The sequence below is a fragment of the Scomber japonicus genome, chromosome 9 (assembly GCF_027409825.1).
Source record: "Scomber japonicus isolate fScoJap1 chromosome 9, fScoJap1.pri, whole genome shotgun sequence".
NCBI classification, from domain to species: domain Eukaryota; kingdom Metazoa; phylum Chordata; class Actinopteri; order Scombriformes; family Scombridae; genus Scomber; species Scomber japonicus.
Genome location: NC_070586.1, coordinates 12372279 through 12390584, shown reverse-complemented (window position 1 = coordinate 12390584; position 18306 = coordinate 12372279). Strand labels below are relative to the sequence as shown.

Genomic DNA, 18306 nt, shown 5'->3' with positions numbered 1-18306 from the left:
ATCTTACAATGTTCTGATAATAAATTGAAGTGAACACAAAAGCCAGGCTCTTAGAAAAAACATATTTGAGGACATGTCTGGTTGTTGACTTGAAGACAATAATACTCAGGTGTAAGTTGACCAATGGTTACTTCATATCCACCACGGCAAAGAAAAGTGTTTCGGGTAAGCATCTACATCTAAAAAGGGCAACACAATCCGACCATTTTACAGAAAGTTTCTTTTTTTCCCCCCAAAAAGAATGACCAACATATCGAGGTCCCATTTTAATATCAGCAATGCATTATCCTCTACAACCTTTCATTGACATTGACATGACTTGTATCCTTCAAAACCTTTTCAGCTTTTTTATTTTCTAAAATGTGTTCATTTTGTTTTGTGCAATTCATTGCAAACAAAAACTGTGAATGCAGCATGGCTATGTAATAGATTTAGCTAAAATCCTACTTAATAGTGTACTGCCAGTAAGAGTTGGGTATCTGCTTGCTGAAAAGATGCTCCTGTACTTTAATTGAATAGGGCTGATGCTTTGTAATGCTAGTTCACTGAGTAGAATAGTAGAATAATTGCTTTTCCTCAACTGTTGTTAGGTCAAAATGACTGAACATCTGTCCCCAGAAAGAGGTCAACAACCCCTTCAATCTGCTAAACAAGCTCAACTTAAGAGTCACACTCTAAAACCACATGCTGTACTGTTACCATGACTTCACCCAACCAAAGACAACTCCTCTGCCTCTGAAACACTTGCACTACTAAAGCCACAGATAGACTCCCGAGCAGACTCGTACACGGACAGGTGCGGACACCACAGATGTGTAGTAACTCTGTTTACATTACTTTCTGGAGTCCGCTTAGAGGATGCATTCTACACATGTGCAGTAGATCAGCATCTCCAGGAAGACAATGTGGACAAGTCTGCGTGGTCTGATGATGAAATTAACATCATGCAGACCCTCCTATACTCAGAAGGTATAATTTTAACTTAAAAAACAGTCTCATCACGAACTCTCTCCATCCTACTGTACACAAGATCCTCTCATTATTCCTGATTTTTGAGTTTGTCATACTTTCTTGATTTTATAAATCAATTTCAAACATAGCACAGCACATAGATAAAAAGGTATCTGAGAGCCATGATCATGATCATCTCTCTAGAGCAGGGAAAACACTGATCAACAGTTACAAATGATGTCAGGTTAAGAGTCAGGTCTTCTGACTCAAATGCATAGGATTGCAAACTTGACTATGAAGTTTACTTTTAATCAGGTGATTTATCAAATATAATAAGTGAACATCAAATTAAATGTTTCTTCAAAAAACCAAAAAGACTACTACAGTTTGTTTCCTTTCATGATTAATTACTTAGCATGTAATGATGCAATATATAGACTGACATACAAGTCAAAACAGCTCAAGTGATTGTTGTTTGACTAGAAATTAAGAATTGTAGACTTTCTTATCTCATTTGTTCCCTTAAAAAAAAAAAAAAAATCTGGATTAGATGACAGCAGCCTACTGTTTCTAACAACTGGCTACGGTAGAAACTTTGTTCTAGTCTATTTCATATTTCAGTGTTTAGTTGGCCCAAAGTTTTGCATACTCAAACTTCTCCACCATAACTGAGAAGCACTAAATGTAAACGCACACTGTGCATCACAATGGCACTGCTTAATTATTGCTAAAAAGCATCATTACTGAGCTATAACGGAAGGGCCTGAGAAGTTGTTTGTGAAGGAAGCAAATCAGCTGGACAGTTAATAACTAGGAGAAACTACTGGCAGCTGAGAATCGGTAAGAATCAGTATTCTGGGTTTGTCAAACTGGCACTGGCACTCGATACCCAACCCCTCTGGCTGTACACTTCAGCAGCCTGCTTCAACAAGCCCTCTGTGACGGTGTGGGCATTCCTCCTGTGTCAGGGCCCAGTAGGTGAATATCTGTTTTTACTCGCAGCCACAGACCTGTTTAAGTCTGCTCTTTGTCAACTTTCCACAACTGTTCCTTAACCTCGGTGGGCAGGGTGTTGAAGAGGTCCTCCTCCACCACAAGGCCGGTTCTCTTTAACTGTCGGCACTCGCCTAGCTCTACTGGCAAGCACTCCAGACGGTTTCCTCTCAGCTCTAGCTGTGTCAACCCGGTCAGCTCTCCAAACCGCGATGGCAGAGACTGCAGGCAATTGTTTCCCAAGTTCAAAGTGCGGAGTTTCTTGCACTGGAACAGCTCATTAGGTAGGCTCTCGATCTTTATTGCAAGGTGGTTGAGATTAGGAAGGAAAAAGGAGAGAGACGTTAACATTTACAGCTTTGAAATATTTCAACAGCAGAAAATCAGTTTCAAACAAACTACACATGACAAAACAATCCAATACACAATCAACTGCAAAGATTTAAATGCTTGGAAAACAGTGATTATTCAATACTCACTCTATTAGCGGTCACTGCCAGGTATTGAAGATTCTGGAGAAAGCCAATGTCTGTTGGGATATAGGTTAAGTTGTTATGGCTAAGGTCCAAAAATCGAAGCTTGCGGCAATAAAACAACTGGCCGGGAATCTTCTCAATCTTGTTTCTGTTCAGGTACAGCTTCTCCATGTTGGTCAGTGTGCCTATCTGGATGGGAATGTAGGCAATCTGGTTGTACCAGAGCTTAAGGCAGACCAGCCGGTGGAGGTGCTGGAAGCTGATGATCTCCTCAATGGTCTTCAGGTTGTTGTCCTTCAGATCAATCTCCTGCAAGTTGTGCAAGCTGAAGATTGAGTGCGGTATGCGTTCCAGATCGCAGCGAATGAGCTCTAATTCGGTCAAGTTAACCATCTTCTTTAGACTATTGAGCACCATCAGCTTGGTGCCTTCATTATTGATGGACAGCTTCTGGAGGTGCATGCCCACATCAGTCACCACTTGAGGTAGCTTGGTGAGATTGCTCTTTAGACGAAGAACTTTGAGCCTCTTGAGCTCCCGGAGCCCATCGATGACAATGTAACGGTTGTTCTCAGCACTGAGATTCCCCGTGAGATGAAGCTCACTGAGATTCTTCAGACTGTAGATCCATAAGGGAATCTCTTTGATGTCGGTGAACTTGATGTGCAGAGACTTTAAATTCTCTCGTAAAAAAGCCAATGCTGGAGCTTCAATTTTGGCTGGAGTGTGGTAGAGCCACATCTCTCGCAGGTTTATCAGCTGAGCGATGATCGGGGGGATGGTGACGTCTGGGATGAGCTCCAGTTTAAGAACCTCTAGCTCCATTAGATCAAATACTGTGTCTGGAATGCCACTGAGCATGAAAAGGTGCAACTCCAACTTCTCCTGAGAGTTCTTAGTTATCCTCTGCCTGAGCTTGTCCAGTGTCCACTCATTGTTTAGGTTGAGCTGCCTCAGCTTATTTTCACTTACTTCAGAGAGGAACACAGCAAAGCGCTTAGAGTACAGAGGGTCATACTGATCTATCATGTGCAACATGAATGCAAAGTCATTCTTAACATCAGGTATGTCACTGTAGCTGCTCTCTTCCCGTATTGACTCAAAAGAATACTTCTTTAGAGAGCGCCGAAGCATCCAGCAAAGGGTATACATGCAGATCAAACCATACACCACTACTAAGCTAATGTAAAAACAGGCCAAGATTTTAAAAAGTGTAGCTAATGGATGAGCACAACGATACACACTGTAACCTGTCAGACTTTCTATATCCACAGAGCAGTCAACACTGAATTTAATATCGTGGACGTAATACCCTGTGTAGCAGATTATCAAAATAAATTTGATAACTTTGATGATAGTCTGACGGATGTACAGTCTGTATACAATGTCTCCCTCTTCCACATGAATACGGAACTTCTTCACCTTTTCAAACAGGGCTTTTGCCTGTTCACCCTCTTTCTTGTCCAAAACACCCGTTTCTGTTCTGTCTACAATGCCCTGCTCAAAGCGCGTCTTTGTCCGTTGGAGCATAGGAACACTTGCTTCAACATCCTCACTGATAACAGACTCTTTGTGGTCCATTGAGCCGTTCATTTTCATCGGTTTCGGATCACTCTCTTCAACTACTGTCTCTGACAGTGCCCTAGTAGTCCATGGGGAATCAAAGCATTTCAGCAAAATGGATACAAAGTGCTCTAGTTTTGAGCTAGTCCGAGGGAACTTGAACCAAAAGTTGCTGCAAGCCAGGAAAATAAGGGTGTGGAGTAATACTAGGTAGGGGAAATACTTGGCAAACCAGTGCAATCTGTTCTCATAGCACACAGCATCCACATAGTTGTACTGGTGGCGGTCCAGATCATACTGGATCCCTTTGGGCTCCAAGAACAACGATGCAGCGAGGGTGGAATTGAAGTTCTTCTTGCAGGTCTGATTGACCACCCATTTGCAGGGTAGGCAGATCATCTTGTCCTGGGTGACCTGCAGTGTCCCCCCAAACACAGAAATCATAAGCATAACAATGGAGATGTAGTCGGTGAACACATCCCACCATGGTTTCAGGATGCGGTATGCTGGCTGTGTGTCCACAAAGTACCGCAGTTCAGTGATGGGGATCATGGTTTATCTGTAGAGATTTAAGGAAATAATCATAATGAGTGGAGTGAGACACTGAATCATTACATAGAACATACTCAAAATTCAAAAAGCTCCTTCCCTTTAATGACTGCACGGCCTGTACCTGAACCCCAACAGAACACCGAGCTGACAAATCAATACTACAATGCTAACTAACAAGGTCATACATCTGAACATTTCAGACAGTTAATTTGAAGGCTGCCAGGAGTAATGAAACAGAGATTCCTGCTTGTTGTGACAAAGAATTGCCTGATTGACTTCACTTGGGTGGGCTACCGTGTTATTGATTTAACAATTGTTAAACCAGCACAATTAATCTTGCTCTCAAGAGGGGTGTCATACTGAAAACAGCATTTCTAATATTGTGGTCAAAAGGCACACCATCCATCTATAAAATATAATGTCAATTTGTCTGCATTTGGATTTAATCCTTGCATGACTTCTGTTAAGAATAAATAGCTTGTCCCTATGAAGAAAACAGAAAAAATACAGATATTATGCGGACTATGAGAGAGCTGCCTTGAGAATATACGCAGGCTCAAAACTAAATAAAATAAAATAGACTAGACAGAACATTGACAATGGTGTTAATAATAAAAAACAGCAAGGTACATCAGTCATATCTACTCAATATCCCATGTGTCAGTATTAGTGCTCACATTGATCCATGGTTTTGCATAGATGCATCACTAACAATTAAAGATAGAGGTCGGAAATATACTGATATATAACGAGGTAATAAAAACTTTCCAACCAGACATCTCTAGGCAATTTTTGCATCGACGTAATGAAGTACTTTCTTTTGTCAGGTATTCAATTTTCTGGACTAGCCCATAACGAGACCTTTACGTCTGGCTATTTTATCCACTGAAAATTTCCTAAATGATCTCTAGATAATGTATTATATCATGATATACACTCACAGGCCCCTCCATTAGGGAACTCCTGTGCAATCTAATGCAATCCAATACAACAGCTCTGCCATAAATTATACTTTAAAAAGGAAGCTTATACATGTTCAAATTTTGTTGATGTTGTCAGAAAGGTGATAATTTACCTCTATGTTTAATATTGAGGTCGTAGAGGGAGGTGGTGGTGTACAGGATTGCATTATATTGAATGGGGTTTCAAATATCTTGTCCACACCATATTAGAAACACTAATGCACTCACCAGCACCCACTACAACCTCAATAATAAACATTATATAGTATTATCACCTTTCTGACAATGTCATAAAAAAATGAAAATGTATAAGCTTCTTATAAGCTTCTTAGTATAATCTATGGCAGAGCTGTTGTACTGGATTAAATTATATAGCACAGGTGTTTCTAATGCAGTGTCCAGTGAGTGTATATTGATATTGTGAAATACGATTAAATATACAGTGACAGAGGATTATGTCTGTAATTAAGTGTATCACACTTAATTAGGGCTACGCTTTTTATGACTTCTTTCATGAAGCAACCTCACATCTACACCTGGCCCACAGGTAGCACGACGTAGTAATGTTACTACTCATAGTTGTAGGCATGAAATATAACCAAACTTTTTTTAAAAACACACATGAATGAGAATATGTATGCGTGTAAGCATAAATAAAAGTGCTCTTTATGTACTTGAAAAGTTGTTCTACTTACAAATCTGGACTGTCAAGCACAATAACTCCATACATGAACAGCCAAGACCGATCCACAACGACGCCTTTGCCGCTGGTATTCATCAGTGCGAGATAAAAACCCTCTAAATCAAACTCTAGCCTTGTGTTCGTGCGACACACCCAGCATGTTAGCTTGAAAAGTCACTCCTCTAAAGATGATGTTCCGTTCTGGCTTGTTTAACCCAAACAACAGGGCTGCCAGAGGAGCCACCTTGCTCCCTTGCTCTCTATTCTTAGCCATTTCCGTTAATAATACCCAGAGTATTGTCTGTGGGGGCCTTGAGAAGCACCTCCCTCGACCTTCAGGAGGAGATCCTGTTTACCTTATAGAAACTGCTGTCTCCAACTGGCTGTCTCTCTGGAATACTTTACCCTCAACTTTTGTATCCCCACCTCCCCTGTAAAGAGCACACCTACACATACACATACACAACAAGAGTGGGGAGTTGGCAATCATCACAGCTTGTACTTTGATAGGAAATTGTAAAGACGAGGAGTCAAGACGCCTAGTCTGATCCTTAGCCAAATACGCATATTTTGACTGGCTCAACTTCAGAGGTACCTTTTGAACACATAATAACTATTTCAATACAGTACCTCGCCTTTGTTTTAAAATTGGGGTAGATGATGCAGCAGCAGCAACAAGTACACTCACTACATTAAAATAACTCACTGGTTTGAAGGTGTTATCTGTGCTCCAGTGCTTGATGTTGTCCCTGGTGGACCAGCCACTCTCTGTGAACCCATAAGTCTTCATGGACTATTGCCCTTCTCGTCGCCATGGGCTTGAATATGAGATCTGGGAAAAAAAAAAAAAAAAAAAGACACAGGGAGAGATAAAAAAAAAAGGTGGTTTCCTTCCTTCCAGCTATTCTTCCTAACATGCCTGGGAGTGAAACACCTTAGCAAAGAATAAAGTTACATGTTTGTGTGTTATCGATCCGAGTGGTGGTGTTTTAAACAGCACTGCACCAGAGGCAACATGTGCCTTTATAGGTCACAGGTCTTAACAAGCAGTATTAATCATGGTGGTTGTGAGTTGTAATTATAACTATAATACATGTGTTCATTTGGATGATGGTTAGCATGAAGGATGCCTTTGTCATCCTGTCGGATAGCTGAGAAAGCGCCCAAGCAGAAAGTTAATGTATTTTTTTCCCTGCTTGCTTGCTTGCTATTAAATAATAAGACAGTCTTTTAGCGAAATATACCAGTATCATACAATTATTTACTTAGCAACGATGTCCATAAACAACAATGCTAGGCTGCTGTTAGCTTGGTGAGCTAACCTAGCTACATATTTAACACCGGCTCCTTTTGTCATATGAACTTTACGTCCTATGTAGGTTAATAATGGCAGCGGTAACATTTGGTTGTACATGTGTAAAAAAGAAAAAAACAACAACAACAAAAAAAGAAGTCATGTGTTGTTCGACTTACTACGTTTTAGGATGGGTTGCTATCAAAACTCCAGCGTCAATATAAAGTCTATTATATTTGCTGCTAACAAATTGTGTGTTGCTCGGTGCTAGCAGCTCATCGTTGCACACTGTTGTTTATCCTGCAGCGGCTCTGAGGACAGTTTCACCTCCGAGCCGACTGGGGGCAGTGTGTGTAGCTTTTTTATTAAACATAGAAGAAAAAAACCCACCAACTTCTTCCTCTATCTTCCTGGGAGATGTTCATGTTTTGACAGTAAGGAGGGAGGGGATCTTATGTTTTGATTGATTGATTGATTGAGTGAGTGAGTGAGTGTATTTCAAGCTCAGACATGCTGTGTTTGAACTCTTTGCGGATTGTGTGCTCATCTCGGGCTTTGCTGCACCCAAACCGGCTGATGTCAGTTTTCAGAGCTGTTACATATCCAGCACACTGTCTGCCTGTTACCAGCTTCCCCAAAAAGGACACATGGATCAGCAGCATGAACCTAAGAGCACTTGGAAAAGGAAGAGAGATCATTTATTGCACTAATCAAGTCCAATCTTCGAGGAATTACTGTGCAGCTCAAATGAAACTGAACTGCTGGAGCTGCAAAAAGCCTCTTGATAAAACACCTGCATTTTTCTGCTTGTCATGCAAACTAGTCCAGCCCCCTGAAGAAGGTACATCCTACTTCAAGATCATGGATTGGTGAGTAATTGTCTGCTTAATTACTACCCCCACTAGCTCTCCATTCTCTACATAAGCATTTTGATTATTAACCTAAGTGAGCAAGTCATTTCATGTTGCTATATGTTGCCTCTTTTCAGTGACTGCACATTCACACTGGACACACAAAAGCTGCAGAAAAGATACTTGCAGCTCCAGCGGTCTCTACATCCAGACAACTTCAGCCAGAAATCTGTGGTAGGCAGGGGTTTGTAAGTAGTAGTTTGAGTAGAGATCAGCTGAGTAACACTGTCTCTGCATCAGCTGAGGCTGTCCTATCTATTAGCAACACTAGAAATTGAGTCTGACCCTTTGTCCCTAATTCGCCACTTGGCTTTTTGTTTTGTTTTGTAAGTGTGATGCATTGTGACTTTGGCCTGGGGGAATAACTCAAATGCAAATGCAAAGTTGAATGATGAATTTGTTTAAAGACATTGACAAATTTAGGTCCTTGGAAGGCAGCGTTGCCAATAATAAACTACTAAGCAGACAAGGTCAAGTCAAGGCGAACAAGTTCAAGGAATTCAAAACTAAACAATTGAGAAGATGAGAAAGCACTCCTTCAGTAAAGGATAAAAGGGAGCAAAGCAGCACAGTACTTAAAGTATTATAACACATGATTAAATTTTATAATATGATCAATGTACCATTTTGACATAAAATAGACCTTTTTATTATCAGCAGACAATTTTCTTTCAGGAAAGGCACACGTCTAATTAATAACATTAATGATGGCTCAGTTCCATTAATTTAATTAATTCAATTTAAGTAGCATGAAAAACGCTTATGCACAAGCATTGAAAGGCACAAAGCATGAGACAGATAAAGTTTATTAAACAAACAGGAGTTGAAATGATTAGTTGAATAATCGATTAGTTGATCGTAAGAAAATGAATTGGCAACTATTTTGATAATCTATTAATTGTCTCAGTGAAAAAATACCACACATTCTCTGTTGTAGCTGCTCAAATGTGAGGATTTGCATCCTTTCTCCAATTTATGTCACTTGAAAGTGAATATCTTTAGGATTTGGACTGTTGGTCAGGCAAAACAAGACATTTGAAGATGCTACCTACTGCTTGGTCATGAGAGGGATGGAAAGGAGGTTAGCATCTGATGAACGAGAAAAACAACCAGCATGTTCATTGATGATGAAAGTAATTGTTTGTTACAACCTTGGTGTATAGTGTATAGGAGTCATTACAAGTAAAGTAAAGGTTAAGTAAGTGAGAGTTATGCAATCATCTGACATACGTTGACAACCTTTTATCATCTATGATACAGTATTTCATAACTCCTGATACAATAGGTGTGTGGTGTTAACGACTTATCAGCACCTCACTTGAAGAGTCCTGAGGGGAGAAATAATCACTTACATAACCCGGAGCAATTGTGATGTCAAAGCTGAAATTCATCTTTTGAACTGAAAAGCGTGTTAAGGCAGTACATGGAAAATAAGTTGCAGAAACTAAACCAGAAAGAAGCTATTAGGTTTGCATATGCAGCGGTTATCTATAAATGAATGATCTCAGAGTACTGCTCTTGTATATTGTATGTACACATAACAAAATCCTTGTGATGAATTATACTGAGGGACATTAAAGGGAAAAGACAGGGAGTACTCACTGCTGCTAAGGATAATATTTGACCTTTTCTTCCTCTTCATGTTTGATTTGGTACTTTTCAAATACCAGAATTTATTGTGGAGAGGAAAGTTTGATCTACATGGTAAATCACATGCAGCCTAAAGCACAGTTAGACTGAGGAGACAGTTAGGCCTATATTTTACATACAATCCTTGACTTGCGAAGCTTTAAAATGTCACAGGAAGAAATAAGTCTTGTCCCAATGCAGCTGAGCAGTTGAAAGTTGAATGTGTTTTTTAAAAAGGGTTAAATAGTTGACAAAATTTTCTCATAATCCAGTTTCCCCCCTCGTGGATCATTAAAGGAAATTGCATTACAGTATGGAGGAATAGGCATTATGAGTTCAACGAGGAGCGGAGGCGGAGGTGTGTTAGCACATAATTTATCCTGTACACTCAGGTGGAAAAACACAATGCACAATGTTGTCATGATATGAACTCATATTCAGCAGAACGTGAGAAAATAGAGGAAGCGTTTTCTTCACACACAACCTGTCCAATATTGTACTGACTGTGTTTTATTTATCAGCACCTCTGGCCATTTTTTCTTAATTAGACATCTTCCCGCCTCCGGGGTCTTCATCATATATAGAAAACTCATTACTTATAAAGGGCTACAAGGCAGCCACCTACTGCACTGGTTGTTATTACAGAAACAGCTCTATGTGATGGGCCCATGGGCCAGAGCTTGAAACTATTGATTTTCACAAGAGCTGACAGACCTGATAGTTGTGAAATGTACTCGGATCTGCCAGCCTTTTCCCAGATATTTTCGTCTCCTATTTTGTTTCTACACATCTGTCGTGTCAAACTTACACCTGCATCCCCTGAAGGGTCCCAAACTGCTCGACTACAAAAGAGGCGCTGTATGTCATACGCTTAATTGTCTGTATCGTCAAGGAATTGGTGTTTTACAAATTGACAGTGATATAGATTGGGATGGCAAGGTGTTCCACTTATGTAAATCCCTTCTTGTAACTCTTGGATAATGTGAATATTTGTTGTTCCTCAAGCATATGCTTAGATTTGTCTGCCTTTTCAAATAAACAAATATGGATTGAAGTTGGCATCATTAGAAGAAAACTTAACAGAACCTTCTTTTCCAGAAAGAACAAGAGTATTCAGAGCACCAGTCGGCTCTTGTGAATAAAGCATACACGACTCTGCTTAAGCCTTTGAGTCGTGGTCTTTATATGGTGAGTCTGAATTCCCTGTCTCAAATTCTAATGAATAGTTTACGTTCATAACACTGAGTTCTGTCTGTTTGTGCCGTTGTACTAAAGAAACACCATCACCATCTGACAGTCAGAGAGTTGTGACATGCATTCAAAGGAGTAGTTCAGCTTGATGAACTCCGGTCGTATGTTTCAGCTGGAGCTGGAGGGGATGAGTATAGAAGAGGGCACCAGCTTTGGAGGTGATCCGCAGTTTCTAATGGAGGTGATGGAGATCAATGAATCTCTTGATGGAGCACGGACTTCAGAAGAAGCCAATAAGATCGGCCAAGACACAAAAGGTAAACAAATACTGCATGTCTGTTCAGTGTATCGAGTGAAAATCTGGTTGAGTGGTTTGATCTGACCATAAATTAACATAGGTAAACAAGCACCTGGTTAATTGGTGCTAACACATTGGATACAGATTGACATTGCTGTACATAATGCAATATTGTAAGTAGGTCCACATTGAGCAGTCATTCCCAATCTGTGGGTCAGGCCCCCCTACAGGTACCACTGAGTTATAGAATGGCTGCAATTGCTTTACAGGAAGATCCATTAATGATGCACACATGATCAGACATCTGTCTCTATCTATATGATCTCTCCAATTAGTTTTGACTAACTAAAATATTTAATTGTATCCATGTACTGGATGGTGTCAAATTACGCCAACACTATATATCTTTGATTTACATAAATCTGGTTTGTTTTAATTGCCTTTAAACTTAATATCAAGCAGTTGCTCTCAAAGGTGAGACCGCTTCTGAGTTTCTCCTGTTGACATAAAAAGCATCCTATGTGCTCTGCCTTGTTAACATGTGCAATATTGAAACTCGTTTTCCCCTCACCTGCAGGGAAGCTGGCAGATTTGACGGAGCAGATAGACACTGCCCTTCGTAAAGGTATTGTACTCAGTCGCAGCATTGAATTTTTTTTCTGTTCCTCCCACTCATTTCTTTGTAATTTATGCTGAGGCTTTCCTTTAAGTCGCCTGAATGAGTCATTGATTAAACTTCCTTTTGCACTCTCTTTTTACTTTTTTTCATCAGGAGAGCTTCAAACAGCAAAAGCACTGCTTGCCCAAATGAAATACTTTGCAAACATCGATGAGAAAGTGAAAGAAAAACTTTCAGAGTTTATGTAAACCCCCACCCCAGCCCCCCACCCTTGCCAATATTGTGTCACTTTATATTTTTAGCCACTTAAAAAATTTGTACTGAAGCACCATCATGATATTATATTTATTTTGTGATTATGTAAATTTATGGTTCAGTATGAATAATAAAGATGCAATATATAAAGTATTGCTGAATTAATGATGTTTTGTAATTAATCAGCTCTTTTTTAATCCAAAATTGTATTGATATGAAGGTGTAATTGAACACATACAATACTTACCTTGAATTCCACTGATTTCAGAAGCCTAATGGCATCCACTTGCACCTTATGTATCATTAGATATGACAGAGATCTGTAATTGCCTCTGATTAAAATGCCGCTTAGAGTGTTTATATGATTATTCTGCCTATCAGTTCAGCATGTTGTCATGCAGGGCTCGCACAAAGGCGCATGACTTGTATTCAGTTCTGTAGGTTACCTTTAGGTGGAGACATAACACCTTGACAATCATCATGCAGAGGAGCAGCACATGGTGTACAAACTGGCTATAAGACCAAAAGGAAGTCCTTTTATTGAGGTAGACAACCTTTTGAATTATTTATAGTGGCTTCGTATGTAGCATCAATGCTATGATAATCAGGAAGACTTCACTGAATTTCGATTACTCAATGAGCCAAAGATCTGTGATCTGTGTAACTTCTAGCTCATAAATAGATGTATATTGACCCTGTAAACCTGTACCTGCAGCACACTGGTGGATACATCAGAATGTGAATTCATCCACCTTCTCCCTCTCATTTAATTCTGAACATTTTTCAACACCGCAGAGGATATTTGTCATAATTACTTTGCAAATTGGAGCTCAAGTCACATCACGGCTTTCGATACGAGCAACTGATATGGGTGTAATCACACTGAAATATGAAGGCTGCTACTTAATCTGATAGAGGGGAGTGAGGAATCATATCACATGTCACATGAAAAATGATTTTTGTGACACACTAGCATCAGAACCTAAACCATATTATGGGTATTAGTGGTTTTACACTGCCACAGTTTTTCTATGCAGCCCAGTCCACTGGAACATCCCACTATAACACATTGTGACTGGTTGTTTATTAAGTCTGGAACAACAATGTCATGTGTCTGAGGCTGTTTGGGGTTTTTTACCGCAGAAAAGCAGTTTCTCTAATACACATGGATGGACAGTGAATTAAACAGGAGACTAACAGGCCTATTTATTATTCATGCCGTAATCGAAAGACATCTACGGTGACTTTAGAGTAATGAGAAAATGTGATCGGCCAACACTGAGGCCACTGCTGTCTCCCAGAACTCTTTGAAATCAAGTTTGAAAGACACTAAAGGGAAAAAACTCACTTCAGCTGGGCTGTGAAATTGACTTGGATGGGAAAGCTTGGCAAAATGAACTAGGTACATATGACTAGCATGCAGCTCCTGGAATGAGTCAGGTCAGCATCAGGCACACACTACACAATGTACTGCTGCTGGAGTGGTGTTTACTGGTCATGGTGTACTGGGTTAATTCCAATATTCTCTACAGGTCAACATGACCCAGTAAAAAGGATTCCTGTTAGATACGTCACAGAAATACTTTTTTAATAATTACTGCATTCAGCATTTTGGGAAATACATTTTTACATGAGAAGGTCTCAAATATGAAACCACAAACAGCAGCTGCTAACTTAGCTTAGCATCAAGACTAAAAAAGGGGGAAACGGCTAACCTCTATCAGCACCTCTAAAGCTCACAATTTAACACAAACAATAATCCAAACTAAGACTCATTTCATGAAGCCTGGGTATCACCATGCATAACGACTGTGAAAAATGACATTATAACAGGCATATTTGGCAAGTGTTGTAAGTCAAAAAATCACAGGAGAACAATTTTACCTGGCTTTAGGTGTCTAAATATGCCCTCAGCAACATGACTAATGGTGCCTGTCGTAATTGTAGTATTAATAATCTCCATACGGCCTCAACATAAATACCATAATAAGATTAATGTGTTGTCGTGACCCATGTCTTAATCATAATGTTCTTGTAATAACATTAGGACTGAAGTGTTGGTGGGCCACTCCAACACAATTGCACTGCTCTTGACAGAGACCTAATGGAAGAATTCCTCATTATTGGCTTGTAACGGGGGAGCAGAAACAGCACATCATTCCATTCCTTCCACTGTTTACCTTTAACTGTGGATACATGCTGGATCTAAAGAAAGATATAATTGACAAAGGTCAAAACCGATGGAGGATGACTCACTGGAGCTGAGCACTTTTATTCTTACAGCTAAGCATCAGTCTTTATGATCCTCGCCCCTCTGCTCAGCCTCTGTATGACTCAACCCCTGAGTGTCAGTCCCATCATCCCACAAACACCTCAAGCCTTCGTGCATGCTGTGTGTACTCGTGTCTCACCAGGTAGTAATGCCATTATAATCTACCACTATTAGGCTTTCTTCCAGCCCCATAATCCATGTTTTTATGTTGTTTGCCTCATTTTTTTTACCAAGCCGTGTCTTTACCTCTCTCTGTAAAGCTCCTGAACTATAGCCTACTTTGAAATGTGTTACTCTACAAATGTGCAGTCTGATTTTTTTACTCCTTACTTTTCTATTTTAGGTTTCAGTGCACATATTTAGGTACAGTTTTCAGTCTGAGCCCACTCATGCTCTGTCCAGTATCTATCTTAAAAGGCCTTATGATCTCAAACAGCTTCATACTCTTAAAGAATTCCTTTTATTGTTGTTCACAGCTGTTGGAAAATGTTTTAGATTTTCCCCTATGGCCTTTTGTTTTCTTGTATAATCTGTATAGTGCTGCGAATGTGTGAAGTTTTGTGTTTGGTTGTTTGACTTGTGGGATTCTTTTTGTGAGGCAAATATAAGGTCGTCTCTGCTGGTAATAAGTTTATTGACACAAATAAAAGACATTAAAAGGGCTCAACCATGAAACTGCAGGGCTATTGCACACTGAAGCAGGCATAGCTGAAATGCCTGTGCATTTCCTTCGACTAATCATATTTCATGAAAACTAAATAAAAGGAACAATCTAATTGATTTGGCTGTCTCAAGCCTTTTTATGCTTTTATTGTTTCATACTCTGCCAATTGGGGCTTTTGTTTAGTTGAATAAGTACTTTATTTTTGGCATAAGCACTTGATTTATGGTTCACTTTTAGCTTGGCGGGTCAGCATAAAGGTGGTAATTCAGACACAAATGAGGCCATACACACACACATACTTTATTATTTCTTACAACCAGACTGTCACCAACTCAATACAAAGCAATAACACAGAAGTAAACGAGGTAGATACTTGCATTACTATTGAGTTGATAATAAATTAACCTAGAGCCGTGTTCATAAAGCCAGGTAGAGCAGAACATGTGCTACACGTTTTAGAAAATAGTTTTAATGGTTTTTAACAAAGTTTTCAGGGGCTTAGTGAAACAGTCTTATTCCTGTAGATTTTCTTCTGCACTAGAGTGTGAACATCTTTACAAAAAGACCAACAACACACTTGTAATGGGCTATTTATACTGATGGTGACAACAACACAGTTCCTGGCTTGTGCCCTATATCTGATAATGTAATATGAGCCAATGTACATATTGGGAAATAGAATAAAACAAAGACGCTTATTCTTCCTCTCTGCTTTTAAATACAGGCCTAAGCATTCAACTATTCTCACAGATTGTCTCCATTTTCTGCTTATCTTTTACATCTTATCGTCAACTTTTATAGGGAATCAGTTCATTAAAATTATGGAATTGAATGTCTCAAGCGCTTAAGATTGCTTTGTTTTTTTCCTCACTGAATGTAATTACAAGTCAAATTGAAACACACTTTGACAATAAACCCCTTTCTTCTTGGCTTTGTGTTTGCGGGGGAGAATTCCCAGAGGTGTGAGCCTGAATGCAGAAGGCGAGCCGTTTCTCTAAGCTTTTGATATAGGCCCTGCTGAGAGATTTCTGGGGGAATCTCTGCTCTCCTCAGTAGTATGAGGCAAAGACCTGCACATTTACACACAGCATGTTTATGCGCACATGGTAGTTTGTGTTTGTGTTAGACCAGAATCAAGACCCATGTCGTATCATCAAATCCCTTTGACATCTCTGAATGGGTAATCAGCGCACCAAAAAGCAGTGGTCAAATAATCCCTGTATCAATTGCCTTTCCCAGAACCTCTTGTCGCATGTATTCTTCCAAATGATATTGGATTTGTACTGGTGTACTGCAGCAATCAAATACACTTATTTTAGTGTAGCAATCATGTCTTGTCACCAACAACAGAACATATATTTCAGGATTTACAATATGGAAGGTCTTTTAGTCAGCTATCTTCAAATTTCAGTCCATTCAGATTCAGTTGGTGTGTCACCGGTAATCAGACGACATGTCTAATATTAGCTAGCAAAACAAAAGATGATGCAGCTTTCGGTCATTGTAAATGTAAAGCCTATTTTGCTTGTTGATGTAAACGAAATATGTAATTTGACCTCCCTGTTGAAAAATGATTATATTTTATGATGTAACAATGCCGTGGTTAAGGTCTCGTTTGGTCTATCTAACTTGGTTAGCATTAAGAAAATATCATGGTTAGGATTAAAATGGTCTTTTGAAACATGGTGTGGGTTAAAGTTACTACCTCCTTAAAGTTAAGTGACCTTCATCATCATGGCAGCAGTAAACACCACGACAATTGTAGTTACAGTTTTTAAAAAAGCTGTCCCTACTCACGATTGGACAGTTGGAAAAGCGATGCGAACAGCAGTTTCCTCCAGCACTTCTTCGGGTCATAATTGCTATGGCCACTAGATGGCGTCTGGCACTCAAATGTAATAATGGGTTATTTTTTGGATACTGACATTACAACCTGTAATGTAATGTATCTTGCGAGGACAGGACCATTTTAGCAAACCTTCCTAATATTTGAATTGCCTCTGTAATTCAATTCAAACGGTCTTTCCTGAATTCCATGAAAAGCTGATGAAAAGCTGTTTAAACAAACCAAGCTTTATATTTTGAGCAAAAACGAACAAGGTCCTGATATCTAATACTTTACAGCTGCAATTTCTTGCACCTGGAAGTTTGGCAAAAATAGGCGACAGACAGACAGAAGGCAAATTGATATGTTGCTTGCATCTACAAAGTCAAATAGTCCAGTAACAACAAATATCAAATATCTTTAATGTTTTACAACATTTCACCAGCTTTGAGGAGTAATCCACAAGGAAAAAGAGGGTTCCAGTTTTAATTAAACATCTGTGAAGTAGCAGGCAGAGGCTGGATCTGGATGTTAAGAGGATTTTTTTTGGCGCTCAGCTGTCCCATTGAAACACCAGGAGATATTGCTTCAAAAGGCCCCTTTGTGGTTCTTGAGTTTGGAAAGCCTTTGAAAGCAAAGAACCAGGGGTTTTAAACAAGGTGTATGTGTGTGAAAACACAGATCAGCCATTCACTTTCAGCTGAGTTGAGTGCAAACCACTCGCCTCTGGTCAGATCACTCTCCTCCCTTATCTCCTACTATGCTGCAGATACTCCCTATACTGCCTATCTAACAGCAACCACATTGTCCGCAGTTCAGATCTGCCTATATATTTATGTCTCATATTATCTGAATACCTTTCGCAGCAATATGTTACACAGCCCTAATCAAACTCTGGATTCCACTTTTCTACATCGACATTGTTGGCACAACTTTTACAAAGCTCTGAAAATAACTGGCATACTCCACATCCTCTTGTGTGTGTAAGAGTAGTAATTTAGCCACCAACACCAAGTGCAAACTATCTACTCAGAGAGCAGAAAGGGAGAGAAATTTCTTTTCATACTATTCCTAAATGTCTCAGAGCTGCAAAAGCAGTTCTGACTCACACCAGCAGTTTGACCTGTATTAAAGGTGAATGTTAAATAGCTGCATTTATATAGCGCTTT

The 18306-nt window shown here is 39.6% G+C and overlaps 2 protein-coding genes across 3 annotated transcripts; one reads left to right on the top strand and one right to left on the bottom strand.

Annotated features, from left to right (window-relative positions):
* Window positions 1-1583: 1583 nt before the first annotated feature.
* On the bottom strand, window positions 1584-7763 carry lrrc8ab (leucine rich repeat containing 8 VRAC subunit Ab). Of its 2 annotated transcripts, none has more exons than XM_053325076.1 (4): window positions 7653-7763; window positions 6886-7011; window positions 2424-4542; window positions 1584-2241 (listed from the first exon to the last, which is right to left on the bottom strand). In XM_053325076.1, the coding sequence occupies exons 3-4, from the start codon at window positions 4533-4535 to the stop codon at window positions 1966-1968; spliced, it is 2388 nt and encodes a 795-aa protein (XP_053181051.1). In that variant the 5' UTR covers window positions 4536-4542; window positions 6886-7011; window positions 7653-7763; the 3' UTR covers window positions 1584-1965. The 2 variants fall into 2 exon arrangements, with proteins under 2 accessions (XP_053181051.1, XP_053181052.1); XM_053325077.1 differs by having other exon boundaries at window positions 7656-7757.
* Window positions 7764-7869: 106 nt separating this feature from the next.
* hscb (HscB mitochondrial iron-sulfur cluster cochaperone) lies at window positions 7870-12486 on the top strand. Its single transcript, XM_053325320.1, has 6 exons — window positions 7870-8342; window positions 8462-8558; window positions 11112-11201; window positions 11377-11521; window positions 12080-12127; window positions 12275-12486. The coding sequence occupies exons 1-6, from the start codon at window positions 7984-7986 to the stop codon at window positions 12367-12369; spliced, it is 834 nt and encodes a 277-aa protein (XP_053181295.1). The 5' UTR covers window positions 7870-7983; the 3' UTR covers window positions 12370-12486.
* The last annotated feature ends 5820 nt before the right edge of the window (window positions 12487-18306 follow it).